At 44.1% G+C, this 15,182-nt stretch overlaps 1 protein-coding gene across 4 annotated transcripts in view; it reads left to right on the top strand.

The window, feature by feature from the left end:
- The window catches only part of PPP1R13B (protein phosphatase 1 regulatory subunit 13B), a 139,159-nt gene that overhangs the window by 71,594 nt on the left and 52,383 nt on the right, over positions 1-15,182 (top strand). For all 4 annotated transcript variants that reach the window (XM_084630988.1, XM_084630991.1, XM_084630990.1 and 1 more), the window contains one exon: positions 1,086-1,153. In XM_084630988.1, the coding sequence (XP_084487114.1) occupies positions 1,086-1,153 (68 nt within the window). The remainder of the gene's footprint in view (positions 1-1,085; positions 1,154-15,182) is intronic.

The following is a 15,182-nucleotide window of genomic DNA, read 5'->3' as shown; positions in this document are numbered from 1 at the left end:
GGAGTTTTATGTACATGGAAAACATGCTTGTCCTTTCTAAATCAGGCATGCAAGGCTTCTAAATCAACCATGGTAAGATTAATCAAGCTTTAAGGAACTTTGGAAGGCATCTGGGAAACGGCCTCTAATATATACATTTGCAATGTACTCAGCCAGAACTATTGTTTCTTGTGGGTACAGAAATATGAGGCTTTAGCAGTCAAACTGTGACAATATGATGCTCAGTTCACTGACTTAACACTATTTCTTGGATGTTTGTGGCAACAAAACTTGTTTGAGGCAGAAAAATATAGAGCCGCATATTACAGATCTTAATACAGGTGGGCCATGAAGTCAACATTTTCTACTTTTGCGGACTCTGCGATCTAAAAAGAGTAACCTAATGCCAAAGGTTTGTATTGATACAGTAGGAATTGGCAGAATTGACATTACAGATAAAAGGAAACTTTTATGTGCTCATAACCAAGAGGAATAGTTCCATGTTAAAATGAATATTGGCAACAACTAAAGCAGTCAATCTATTCTTTTGATAAACCTGTCTTGTCAAATAGTTCCTGAAGTGCTGAACTTCTGTTGAGAAATTTGTTGCCTCTTTTTAAAGGCATTGGAATATTATTGTAAAAACACAAACAAAACAAAAAACTTGATACTGTAATAAATATTGATACATATGGAGTGGTTTGTAGAGGATTAGAAAGAATATTTTAAGTAATTCTTAATTTTACAAATCCCTTCAGTATTGTTGTGAAAAAAGCTCGGTGCTGTTTGGCTGAGCTTCAAGTAAACTTGATTAACTACCCGTTGTATTAAAAACAAAAACACCTGCTCCCTCGTCTCCCAAAAGAAGAAGAAAAACCCTTAATAATCTAACAATTTTTAATTGCTTTTGAACTTTTTTTTTACCAAATGACAAATATATAGTTGTTGTAGTTTGTAAGGAAGGAAATTAAACTTACAAAAAGCTGATTTGTTAAAGAGTGATTGTAATTTGTACAGATACATTGTAGTTTTGCAGCGAAAACTGTCTGAATTAAAAAAAACCAAAAAAATACCCCTTGCTAATAAGATTGATACTTTATTTTTAGGTGGGCATCAGACCCAAAATCAAAGAAATGGAATAAATATACCTGTGGAGAAACGTACAGAGAATGGGGTATGTAACAAATGATAAATACAGTGTGTTCTTTTTTTTTGAAAATTGCCATTATTTTCAAATTTAACACCATCTGTTAAATTCATCTCTTATAGCTGGGAACTGCAAGAAATATCCTGAAGCTTAAGATTCAATATTGTATTTTTGAAAGGGAATGGGAGAGTACAGTTTAACTCTTAGAACATAGAGAATAGCTTGTCCTCCAGAAAGTTTAATCTTCTCCTCAGTCCCTCAAAAGCAGCCTAATGTCCTGCCAACTGCTGATTGTGTCCTTTTGGTTTCCCGCCTCTCCTCCCCTGCCTGTTTGATAAAGAACCACCCAGATTACTATTTTCAGAGTAGCAGCCGTGTTAGTCTGTATCCGCAAAAAGAACAGGAGTACTTGTGGCACCTTAGAGACTAACAAATTTATTAGAGCATAAGCTTTATTTGCAAACCTGAAGCAAATACTCTCCAGCAACCACATACCACACAACAAAAACACTAACCCAGGAACCTATCCTTGCAACAAAGCCTGATGCCAACTCTGTCCACATATTTATTCAAGTGACACCATCATAGGATCTAATCACATTAGCCATGCCATCAGGGGCTCGTTCACCTGCACATTTACCAATGTGATATATGCCATCATGTGCCAGCAATGCCCCTCTGCCATGTACATTGGCCAAACTGGACAGTCTCTACGCAAAAGAATAAATGATCACAAATCTGACATCAGGAATCATAACATTCAAAAACTGGTAGGAGAACACTTCAAACCTCTCCGGCCACTCAGTAAAAGACTTAAGGGTGGCAATTTTGCAACAGAAAATCTTCAAAAACAGACTCCAACGAGAAACTGCTGAGCTTGAATTAATATGCACACTAGATACCATTAATTTGGGTTTGAATAGAGACTGGGAGTGGCTGGGTCATTACACATTGAATCTATTTCCCCATGTTAAGTATGCTCACACCTTCTTGTCAACTGTTTAGTTGGGCCATCTTGATTATCACTACAAAAGTGTTTTTTTTTTCTCCTGCTGATAATAGCTCATCTTAATTCATTAGCCTCTTACAGTTTGGCAACTTCCATCTTTGTCTGTCTGTCTATATGTTCCATTCCATGCATCCGATGAAGTGGGCTGTAGTCCACGAAAGCTTATGTTCTAATAGACTTGTTAGTCTCTAAGGTGTCACAAGTACTCCTGTTCTTTTTTCCAGATTACTTTGAGACAGTGGTGTCCCTCAGCACCACTTAGCCAAACATCATCTTACATGAACTGCTTCTCTACTGCTGGTTCCTGATTTAGCAATCATGTTAAAGGCCTGTCAAAATTAAACCATATATCTATGGATTAGGTACCTTTTTAGACAGCGGTGAAGTAGGTTGCGTTTTCCTGCTAGCTGAAAGTTTCGACATGCCGTATTTCACAGCCACTTCTATTTATATTGTTTTATGCTTTGTAATAGCAGATTGTGTTTTTTTTTGTTTTATTCCTGTGTTTAACTTAGTAAAACTTCAAAGTTTGAAGGTTCTCTCTCACATAAATAGCATTGTGGAGATTCCCTGTTTGTTGTGTTTCAGTTATTTCCACATTTAAACTTCCTCTTTACAAGTAAAAACGCTTTTCTGACCGCCAAGCCTAAAAAACCCAAACCTGGGACCTGAAATCACTGGTACATAGGACTGGAAAGGACCTTCTGGATCGTCAAGTCCAGTCCTATATTGCCACAGGCAACCCATGTCATATAATCCAATTCATAAGTTTATCAGGCTCCATCAAAATTGGACAGGGAGTTTGCTTCCATTACTGCAATTGGAAGGTTGGTCCAGAACCTCACTCTGTTGATGGTTAGAAACATTCTTCTAATTTCCAGCCTAAATTTATTCATAGGCAGTTTATGTCCAAATGTGTTTGTGTCAACATTGTCCTTTAGCTTAAATAGCTCTTCTTAGAGTGCTGTCCCTGTGGGTGCTCCACTCCAGGTGACAGTGGGTCCTGGCGCTGTTGATCGGAGATCTTCGGTAGCTGTGCCTGGTTGTAATGCACATGCTCAGCTGCTGTCTCGTGGTCTTGTTAGTCTGCCTGAGTGCGCGCCCCCCTCAGTTCCTTCTCAACCGTCCTTGACTGAAGACGGGACTCGGGGCAGTGCTGATCCTCTTCCCTAGTCTCTGAAGGAAACAATTACAAATAGTATAGAAATAGTTAGTAACATCCCAGTTGTTTCTCTTCCCTTAGAATAGTTACTTAGTTTAAAAAAAAAAAACCCACCCTTTTTTTCCTTAAGTTTGTCTTCCGCGGAGACACTCTTCCCTGGCACTCCAAGCTCAATAATGCCAGGGGATTCAGGATTTAAGAAATGTGCTTCCTGTAAGGACTTTATGCCAAGGTCCGATGGACACTCACATTATGTGAAGTGCCTCGGCAAGACACATGGCCCTGCTAAGTGTGTCCACTGCATGAGCCTCAAAACCAGGGCTCGTCATGACAGGGACCTGCGGCTGAAAATGCGGCTGCAGAAATTTCTGCATGAGAAGCCACTGGAGACTGACACTGTCAAACCCTCTACCCCACGCTCCCCGGCCAGGTCCGAACCAATTGGGAGCATGGCTTCACCCTCTCAGGCAGAGAGGCAAGAAGCCCAACTGTTTCCAAGCAAAGACTTTCATAAGGGTAAAGGGTCTCCTGCGAGATCCTTACCCTCAGAGCTGTCAGTGCCGAAGTCAGGCACCTCCAACCATCCTGCCACCTCAGCCATGGCTCTCATGGAACGTAGAGACAGGGACCCGACTTCCCGTGCAGGGAAGATCTCCTTGGCACCGACCCCTTCAGCACCAAAAATAGACCCAGTGCCAACAGTGCGCTCTACTCTGGTGCTGATAAGAACGTCGGCACTGAGCCTGCCTGCTGCTCACGTGACAGCAGCAGACCTCCCACAGGGTGCATACAAGAGACCTGCAGCACTGGGAAAAGCCAAGCAAAAGTCTGTGCACGTCTCTGAGCACAGATCGCTTGCAGCAGACTCAGATCCTAGGGAACAGCAACAACAGTTCCCCTGATGATCACTTTAGATAAGCTATTACCAGCAGGACAGTGGGGTGGGAGGAGGTATTGTTTCATATTCTCTGTGTATATATAAAGCCTGCTGCAGTTTCCACAATATGCATCTGAGGAAGTGAGCTGTAGCTCACGAAAGCTTATGCTCTAATAAATTGGTTAGTCTCTAAGGTGCCACAAGTACTCCTTTTCTTTTTAAGTCAAGATGATCTTTCAGTGGCACCTGAGCCTAACTCTCCACTGCTGGACACACAGTGCTCACTCTTTGACCAGCTGCTCTCTCCACCTGACCTGGCTACCTTTATTGACAGCGAGCCTGATATGCAGCAACAGCAGGAGTTCTCCTCACCTGCCTCTCCTCCTCCACCGGAACCTTTTACGCCTCAGATCACGATTAACAACCACCAGCCTCAGTTTCCCTACTTCGCCCTCCCTGTGGGCGGCACCTGACTTTTCCTACCCAATGCCTTGGCCTCACTGGTACCCTTGGCCAGCTCCTACTGCCACTCACCTTCATGCTTCTTCCACCAGACCACAAGCTCCTTCTGTGCCTCCATCTACTTCTAGACTGCCTGAACTCCCCTCTGAAGAGGAGGGCCAGGAACTATACCCTGATTCGCTGACTCCTAACTCTCCATCAGCTCCAGACAGAGCCCTCATGCCTCTGCCTCCACAGAACATGGACGACCTCAAACAGTTCCAGGAACTTTTCAAGAGGGTGACACTCAGCCAAGACAACCCTTTAGAGCAGGTCCAGGAGACACAACACAAACTCCTCAAAATCCTACAACCACCTCTGCACCCTCAGAGATTGCTCTTCCCATAAATGAAGCACTCCTAGAACCAGCTGACACACTCTGGCAGACCCCAGCCTCTATCTTACCAACTTGCAAAAAGGCTGAACGCAAATATTATGTTCCTGCTAAGGCCGTAGACTTCTTATTTTCTCATCCACAACCAAATTCTCTGGTAGTGGATGCAGTGACTCAGAGGATGAAACAGCTGCACTACCGGCCCACCCAGCAAGACAAGGACCTCAAATGTCTTGACACCTTTGGCTGCAATGTTTATACCTCCTCCACTCTGCAATTTAGAATTGCAAACTATTCCGCCCTACTTGCAAGCAATGATTTTGATAACTACAATAAACTTTGATTTTACTTCCCATATTCCAGAGGACAGGAGAGCAGACTTTAAGTCAGTCCTTGTCAAGGGCCAGTTTGTTTCCAGAACGGCCCTACATGCATCTCTGGACATGATGGATACTGCTGCTCTCACTACTGCGACTGCTGTGGTTATGCGCAGATCTTCCTGGGTGTCTGCATCAAGTATCCCCAAAGACTTGCAGACCAAAGTGGAGGACCTCCCCTTTGACAAAGGCAAACTTTTTTCCAAGAAAACTGACGAAGTCCTTCACACCATGAAAGGCTCTAGAGCGACCCTGCGCACCCTGGACATTTACTCATCCCTTCCCAGAAAACAACAGTATCAACCTTACCAGAGGCCACGCACACAACAGTATCACTAGCCTCAGAACAGACCATACGATATACCCAGGAATTGCCCTAGACCTCCTAGGCGCAGACAAAACGAGCACAAACAGCTACCTCCCACCCATCGGGAAATAAACAACAATCTTGAAGCGTTGGTCGAGGGTCTGCATGACGACTCCTTGACTCCACTGCCTACTTACCCATTTGGCCACCACCTCCAGGTTTTCCACTATGCCTGGCAGCAGATTACGCAGGACTGTTGGGTCCTAGAAATAGAGTAACCAGACTGAACTATCCCTTCCCCATCCCTCTTCAGGGACCCCTCTCATGAGCACCTACTTTGCGCAGAAGTGGATCACCTTCTATGGATAGGTGCAGTGGAACCTGTGCTGACACAACATCAAGGAAAAGTGCTCTACTCCCACTACTTTCTGACCCAGAAAAAGACCAGGGGATGGAGGCCTATACTAGACCTACGCTGACTGAACAAATTCGTAAGAGTACAGAAATTCAAAATGGTCACACTGGGCACAATAATACCTGAGCGGGGACTGGTTCACAGCCCTCGACCTACAGGATACCTATTTTCATATATCCATTCATCCAGCCCACAGATGCTTCCTGTGGTTCATAATTGGACACGACAATTTCCAAAACAGCGTACTCCCTTTTGGACTCTCCACAACACCGAGAGTATTCTCCAAGTCCCTAGCCGTAGTCGTGGCCCACCTCCGCAGATACGGGATCATACTTTTCCCCTACCTAGACGATTGCCTCATCAAGAGCAACTCATACGACAAGATGCTACAAGCTACCCATTTCGCCATCTCCCTCTTCGACAGCCTCGGCCTGCAAATAAATGTCCAAAAATCTACCCTGACGCCTACACAGCAGATTGAATGAATTCATTGGAGCTCACCTGAACTCAATTCGAACCAGAGCCTCACTACCACACAACAGATTCCTCACTATCCTATACCTCGTATGCACGCTCTCTGTTCATCCCAGGATACAGGCAAGAATTTGCCTACCGCTCCTTAGCCACATGGCAGCCACCACCTTTGTGGTCCAGTACGCCAGGCTGCACATGAAATGTCTTCAGGGTTGGCTCAACTCAAACTACAAACCCAGCAGGCACAGCCTCTGCATGCTGCTGACTCTTCCAGCGAACGTACTAGCTTCCCTGCAATGGTGGATAAGACCAGAGAACCTTTGCATGGGAGTTCCCTTCCAACAACAATCCCCTATGCTCATGCTCACCATGGATGCTTCCCTGGTCGGTTGGGGAGCGCATCTGGGGGGACACACAGCACAAGGCCGGTGATCCATGCCAGATATGCGTCTACACATAATCCTCCTAGAGCTCAGAGCAGTGAGACAAGCCTGCCTTCACTTTCTTCCCTTCATAAAGAACAAATCTATCCGGGTCCTAACGGACAATATAGCATGTATGTTTTACATCAACAGACAGGGGGAAGCACAATCACTCTCCCTATGCATGGAGGCCATCCGATTATGGAATTTGGTGCATACTACACCACATACAAATTATTGCGTTGTACCTACCCGGCTATCACACCACTACCGCCAATACATTCAGCAGACACTTCTCCAAAGAACACAAGTGGGAATTGCACCCCACGATACTACAACAGATCTTCTCCCAATGGGGCATCCTGTCAATAGACCTCTTTGCCACAACCCAGAGTTGCAAATGTCACCTATTTTGCTCCAGAGCGGGAGTCGGGACCGCATCCCTAGGAGGTGCGTTCCTCATCCTGTGGAACAACTCTCTCATGTACGCCTTTCCACCAATCCTTCTGATACAGAGGGTCCTGCAGAAGATCAGAGATGACAAGGCTCAGGTCATACTCATTGCCCTAGCTTGGCTGAGACAGACATGGTATCCTTACCTGCTCCACATGTCCGCCCATCCTCCATGGACTCTCCCCAACAGACCAGATCTGCTTTTTCAGGACAATGGACGAATTCTTCACCCTCAGCTCCAGAAACTCCTCCTGACAGCATGGTTCCTTCATGGCTCCAGACCCACGAATTAGCCTGTTCTGAGCAAGTCTGATATGTCCTCCTGCATAGTGGAAAAGACTCCACTCGTAAAACTTACCTGCAGAAGTGGAAGCGCTTTTCCCTGTGGTGGTCAAACACTTATCACCCCATACCATGACCCTCCCTAATATCCTAGACTACCTTCTGAAACTAAAACAGGACAGACTCTTGCTCAGCTCTATCAGGGTACACCTAGCGGCCCTTAACACCTTCCATGATTTGTTAAATGGCTATTCACTCTTTGCCCACCCACCATAAAACGCTTCCTCATGGGCCTACAAAATCTCTACCCCAAGATTTATCCATCGGCAGCTGCATGGAATCTCAATCTCGTTCTTTGCGGTCTTATGAAACCTCCATTTGAGCCCTTAGCTACCTCATCTCTTCTTCATATGTCCATGAAGGTAGCTTTCTTGGTTGCTATAACATCAGCAAGGAGGGTAGGGGAAATAAGCTCCCTGATGGCCTACCCTCCCTACACAACCTTCTCTAAAGACAGAGTTACCTTGCTACCACACCCTAAATTTCTCCCTTAGGTGGTGTCCACCTTCACCAATCAATATACTTACCTACATTCTAACCCAAACCTCATGAGACTCCACATGAAGTGACTCTGCACACCTTCGACGTCAGACAAGCAATTACCTTCTACTTAGACAGGACTAAACCATTTCGTAAATCCTCGCGATTATTTGTCTCCACCAAGAGATCAAAGGGTGCAGCAATTTCTAAACAACGACTTTCCAAATGGATCTCCGACTGCATCAGATCCTGTTACTGCATTCAGAATGCTCAACTGCCTCAAGGCATCAGAACTCCTTCTACTTGAGTCATGTCAACATCCGTTGCCTTCCTCCGTAATGTACCCATTCCTGATATCTGTAAGGTGGCCACGTGGTCATTTGATCACACATTTACTAAACACTGTGCTGTCACGCAGGATACCACGGCAGACACCACAGTAGGCCATACAGTACTGTCTACAGTACTCACTGCCACAACTCCAAAGTCCTACCAGCTTAGTGGGTACTGCTTCACATTCACCTGGAGTGGAACAACCACAGGGACAGCAGTCGAAGAAGAAGAGAAAGTTACTCATGTTGCTGTAACTGAGGTTCTTCGAGATGCGTGTCCCTGTGGATGCTCCACTACCCGCCCTCCTCCCCTCTACTTTAGAGTACTATTCTGAGGTCTCCACGGTAGAGAAGGAACTGAGGGGGCTGCGGGATGCGCGCACTCAGGCAGACTCTGAGACCGTGAGACAGCACCTGAGCGCGTGAATCCTGACCGGACACTGCTACCGAAGATCTCCGATCAACAGTGCCGGGATGCACTGTCACCTGGAGTGGAGTACCCATCTCAAAGAATGCATCTCAAAGAACCTCAAGTTACTGCAAGGTGAGTAATTTTCTCTCCTCCCTCCCTGCTGTTTACCTCCTAATGCAGAGGTGGGCAAACTATGGCCCGCAGGACTGTCCTGCCTGGCCCTTGAGCTCCTGGCCGAGGAGGGCTAGTCTCCGTCCCCTCCTAGGCTGTCACCCCTCCCCTGCAGCCTCAGCTCGCAGTGCCACCAGCGCACCAGTGAGCTCTGGCTGGGCAGCGCAGCGGCATGGCTGGCTCTGGCTGGGCAGCACGGCTGCCAGTCCTGCTGCTGTGAGCTGCATGGTAAGGGGGTGGGGAGCAGGGGCGTTGGATAAGAGGCAGGAGGTCCCGGGGGGTAGTCAGGGACAGGGAGCATGGGGCAGTTGGATGGAGTGGAGGTTCTGGGAGTGGGGGGTAGTCGGGGATGGGGAATGGGGGGGGGGTTGGATAGGTGTGGGAGTCCCCAGGGGCCTGTCAGGGGGTGGGGGTATAGATAGGGTCAGGGCAGTCAGGGGACAGGGAGCAGGGGGCGATTGGATGGCACGGAGGTTCTGGGGCGGGGGGCGGTCAGGGAACAGGCGACGGTTGGATAGGCGTGGGAGTCCTGGGGGGCCTGTTAGGGGTTGGGGTGTGGATAGGGGTCGGGGCAGTCAGGGGACAGGGAGCAGGCAGGGTTGGATAGGGGTGGGGTTCTGGGGGGGCGGTTACGGGCGGGGGATCCCGGGAGGGAACGGTCAGGGGACAAGGAGCAGGGGCGTTGGATGGGTTGGGGGTTCTGAGGGGGGCAGTCAGGGGGCAGGAAGTGGGAGGGGGCCGGGGACAGGCTGTTGGGGAGGCACAGCCTTCCGTACCCGGCCCTTCATAAAGTTTCAGGGTAGCTCCTATGTAGCTCCCCAAATCCTGCCCTCCGTATGCAGGAACACTGCACTAGTTCCACTTCATCTGGGACCTCCTATGCCTCTGGAAGCAGAGAGTCACACACACAATTTTCCCTTTAATCACCACCTGTTGACAGTATTAAAGTCGATGAAAGTATGGCTTTGTGTCCAATTTAGCATGCAGATGTTAATTTTACATTTATGACTCAGGTTCATACATGATAAATGGTTTAAGTTTTTGTAAAAAGATTTTCGCGTCAGTGTTTAAATAATAATAATTAATAATAAATAATCAAACTTCTGCTTTTAGCCACAAAGGAAGAATTTATAATGAGCTGTTTAAACTCATGTGAAACATGGCAATTTGTGTTTGTTTGAATTCAAGATTTCCCATTAATAAGCACTAAATCCCATTGACATTAAGGGGTTAAACTGATTTAAGTTCTTGTGGTGTGTATATATAAAAATACACATGCTAATGATATGAATAATGCAAGTGCTGAGAAGCATAGAAAACTAAGATTCTGTTTGTGACAAGTTTCAAACTGCAGGGGGAGGAGGGAAAGACGTGGTTTCAGGCTCAAGGATTTAATAGGCTTATTCTTACGTAATGCATTAGGCTTATTCATTGTTACTGAAATGCTGAATATTGTACTGCTCTAGAATAAATATAATACAATGGAACACTGAAGAAGCTTACAAAACTTAGTTAGCAAATTTTCTATAATCAGGTATCTTTTTACTGTACTCTTATTGTGTTAACATTATTGAAATATTGATTTTGCCAAATATAATTAACTGGAGAAAGCTGAAAGTGTAACTGATGCATAGAAAGCTGTGTAGTAGGATTAAAATGTTTGTCTTGGTGTTTAAATCAATACTGCTGGATGAAATCACAGTAAATCTGTTTTATTAGAGTTCAGCTTGAATAATTTTATGGTATTAGTCATGTGTGCAATTGCTTTTCTGTTCTGTGAAGCTCTCTGTTTGCATGATCACTACTTTTGATCATCAGTAGTGGTGATTTTAAAGTCAGGAGGAAAACTACTGTTTGATTTTTATCAGATTATTTTCAAAAGGGAGACTTCAGTATTAATAGTAGAGCAAGTCTCCTCAAGAGGTCAAACATACATTATTATAAAAGCAATATTTATCATCCATAAGAATGAAACAAGGCCTATGTAAGGTAGCATTTGTTGCCAGGTTCTTCTTAGGTGCCAGAGACTGAGTATAGGTTGTCATGGCCTGGCTTTTGTTTCCAGTCTTACCAACTTTTCCTCCTTGGAGGAGAGAATTGCATTTTTCTCATGACACGACTTCTCCCTGTCCCTATGGATACGGGATTCATACATCTAGATTTCTTCCCCTTGCCTGGAGCCCTGGGGAAGAGGGTGGCTTCTCAAGATCCGTTCTTCTTTCCTATGTAAAATACCAAATTTCCAGTTTCCTCAGTGAAAAATTATATTCCTGAATTGAATGTAAGATTAATATTTTTAATTATATGATTAGACTTTTTGCCTTATTGCCAACCTTATGAATAACATTGGAAAACTCTGCTGTTTCTGTTATTTTAGTTTGTTTAGTTTAGTTAGTTTAGTTTAGTTTTTGCCTTTATGAGAAGATGGAACAAATCAAGGTTGTCCTTCAAAAGGTTAAATTGTGTAAAATAGCTATCTTGAGAACATGACTAAGACAAAGCGGAGCCAAAAAGTCCTAATTAGTGTAATAATGAGTTTATTTCAAAATTTGCCATTTGAGAAGGTGTGTGGCTGTCCTAAGATTAAAGTCATGTTATGAATGGAATGTTACTTTATAGCTGGCTTGGCTGGTAGATAATCTTGCCTTTCAAATTCTCACTTCCTAAATTTTTGAGAGGGGCCACTCTCATGATTAGGGCCCTACCAAATTCACGGTCATGAAAAATGCATCACGGACTGTGAAATCTGGTCTCCTCCTATGAAATTTGGTCTTGCGTGCTTTTACCCTATACAATACAGATTTCATGAGAAAATCAGTATTTCTCAAATTGGGGGTTCTGACCCAAAGGGAGTTGCAGGGAAGTCGCAGTATTGCCACCCTTACTTCTATGTTGCCTTCAGAGCTGGGTGGCTAGAGAACAGTGACTGTTGGCCAGGTGCCCAGCTCTGAAAGCAATATCCTGCCAGTAGCAGCACAGAAGTTAGGGTGGCAATACCATAACATGGTGTCCTTACTTCTGTGCTGCTGCTGGCGGTGGCTCTGCCTTCAGCACTGGGCTCCCAGCAAGCAGCCACAACTCTCCAGCTGCCCAGTTCTGAAGACAGCGCCACTGCCAGCAGCAGTAAGGGTAGCAGTGCCCCAATCCCCCCCCCCCACACAAAAACCTTGTGACTCCCTCAACCCTACAACTCCATTTTGGGTCAGGATACCTACAATTACAACCCTGTGAAATTTCACATTTAAATAGCTGAAATCATGAAATTTACAATTTTTAAAATTCTATGACTGTGTAATTGACCAAAATGGACTGTGAATTTGGTAGGGCCCTACTCATGATGGATCTAGCTTCTGGAACAGGGATGAATATTGGATTTGGTACCAGGACAGCCTTGATTTTTCTTGGCTCAAGGGAGACTTACAGGTAGCAAAGTTTGAAAACCAATGTTTTTGAGCAGAAGGGAGTAATCCTGATTCTGCTGCTGAATAACATTCACACTAATGAGTAGCTGCTTCTCTTTTCCTCTCACTCATATACCTGAGATAGTTTTGTCAAGACTTCAATATCCTAGCAGTCCACTTGCTTTATTTATATTAGTGTTTTCTGCTGTTGCTTTATATTAGTGGTTTCAAAACAATGGTCTGTGAAGAGCTGATTGCTCATATGGTGCCAGCTGCTTCTACAGGTATCTAGTATCAGAGGGGTAGCTGTGTTAGTCTGTATCCACAAAAACAACGAGGAGTCCGGTGGCACCTTAAAGACTAGCAGATTTATTTGGGCATAAGCTTTCCTGGGTGTAAAAAACACTTCTTCAGATGCATGGAGTGAAAATTACAGATACAGGCATATATATATATTTATTTATGCCTGTATCTGTAATTTTCACTCCATGCATCTGAAGAACTGGTTTTTTTACACAGGAAAGCTTATGCCCAAATAAATCTGTTAGTCTTTAAGGTGCCACCGGACTCCTCGTTGTTTTTACAGGTATCTAAGCTCTTCATTGCAAATTGTCTGGAAACAGGGAGGAACAACAATAATAGCAGAATCCACTAGGGGCCACTGTTAACACAGAAGAGGAAATGAGCCACCATTGGGAGTGGAGTTTCTGTCTGCCAGGAGGAAAAGTAGCTGGGGGGTTATCTGAGGGGAGCAGAAAGAAGAGGACCAGGTATCCAGTTACGTCCAAATGAGAAGAGAGCCAAATGAATGTTGGAGGTACATGGTGAGAGGAGAAAGGGGCCAAGCACAGAAGAGCATGGTGGAGGGAAACAGGGTGGGATGGGGGTGGTGGTAGAAGTAATGCAGAATAAAAGTAGGTTAGTGTGATTCACATATCAAAAAGGACAAAGTGTTGATAACGTTAAATACAGATTAAAAATACTTTTTTTCATGTAGGCAATTACTGCAGTTGCACAGGGATGCTGTGAGAACACAAGTGGGACTGGAAGTGGCATCTGGGACAGTCTCTTTGTTAAGAAGTGACAACCACTAAAAAAAAAAAATCCCTACTCTTCATCCTAACTCAGAATTTTTTGACACGAAAGCTTTCTCTAAGAAGAGGAAAGGAAGGCAGTGTATAGATTATAGAGTAGGTCTCGCTACAGTTTATTTTGCTTTTCTTAATGCCAGAACTCTCTCCTAGTTTGGAGAAGGGAGACGAGCTCAATAATCCTTCTCTTGGATGTATACTGGGAAGAACTTCTGCTACTGGGCGGTGTGGGATAGAACTTGAGGCTGATCTTACCTTCCCTAAGGGTTTTGGAGTCCTGCTAGGTAAATCATGTTCGTTTCAGTCTAGGGGAATCTCAAGGAAAACAGGAAACTCTGTTTTCCTACCAACTGGAAGTTAAATTCCTTTAAGCTTCCCTAGTCTGGAAACCTCAACCGAACCAGGAGATACAAATGGGAATTGATAGTATCTTTTAGTAGGCAGATGATGAAAGTTTGTTTTTGAGTTTTGACTGGTGAATGTTGTACCAACATCTTGACAAGCGGGTTAATTCAAATACTTTAGTGTGAGGAGGATGGAATAAGCAACCCAGTAGCTTCAGATTGGGAGAGATCTTCAGTTTTCAGATAGGAAAACAGTTTTTCCCTTCTAAGTTTATTTAGGCACTGAAGCAGCTATTCTTCGTATTTGATTTGACAGAGGGGAACATTAGAACTAAATCTAGATCTCCTAGATCATCTCTCCATATGGAATTTCTTATTCATCCTTCTGTTGGTAGTGAGGGGAGTGAAAGGGTTGCCCCTCTGAAGAAGCAGCAGCAGCAATAAAGTTAGCTCTCAGATCTGTAGGTCCTCTACTACACCAGAGACCAGGGCCATACATGAATGCTGAAAACTCTGGGAACTGAGAGAGGAAGACCGAAAGCAAGACAACAATTTAGAATTCTACCCTGGTCTACCAGGGTGCTTTTTGCTGCTGTAATGGCCAATATTTTATTATTTAAAAAAAAAAAATGTTTGCTGAGCCACTTCAATTTATTGTAAGAGATACGTTCTATTGTGGCTTCTTAAATGACAATGAAATTTAGGTTGATTTAGCATAATAGTTTATGAATCTTAAATATATGTGCAGCTATATAGCTGTTCTTTAATACATGCAAATATGTCAAGTTATTAAACCTAAGTATAGGACTTCATATGCAGCAGGATTTAAAAACAAAAATACTAGAAGCATTGTGGTGACATAATCCTGAAAACAATCTGTCTGTAACTTATAATTTTGTTGAAATGTTCCTGCTTAAAATGATAGCATAAACAAATGAAGTTACTGTCTGAAAAAATATGTAGTCTTTTCAGACTGATTCTAAAACTAGTGTAGGTGTGGGAGGGAGAAAAATAGTTACTATTTCTAGTGTAAGGAAATAAAAGAATGTATTTCCTTTAGCTACAGCTTTCCAGAAGATATCTAAGATCTTAAATAGGAATTAAATCTAAATATAGATAGTAGTAATCCAAATAACAGTTCACTATATGTGT

This window comes from Lepidochelys olivacea, assembly GCF_965140295.1.
Source record: "Lepidochelys olivacea isolate rLepOli2 genome assembly, chromosome: 6".
In the NCBI taxonomy this organism is placed as follows: domain Eukaryota; kingdom Metazoa; phylum Chordata; order Testudines; family Cheloniidae; genus Lepidochelys; species Lepidochelys olivacea.
Note: the sequence above shows the minus strand (reverse complement) of the source record. Positions and strands in the feature narration are given on the sequence as shown.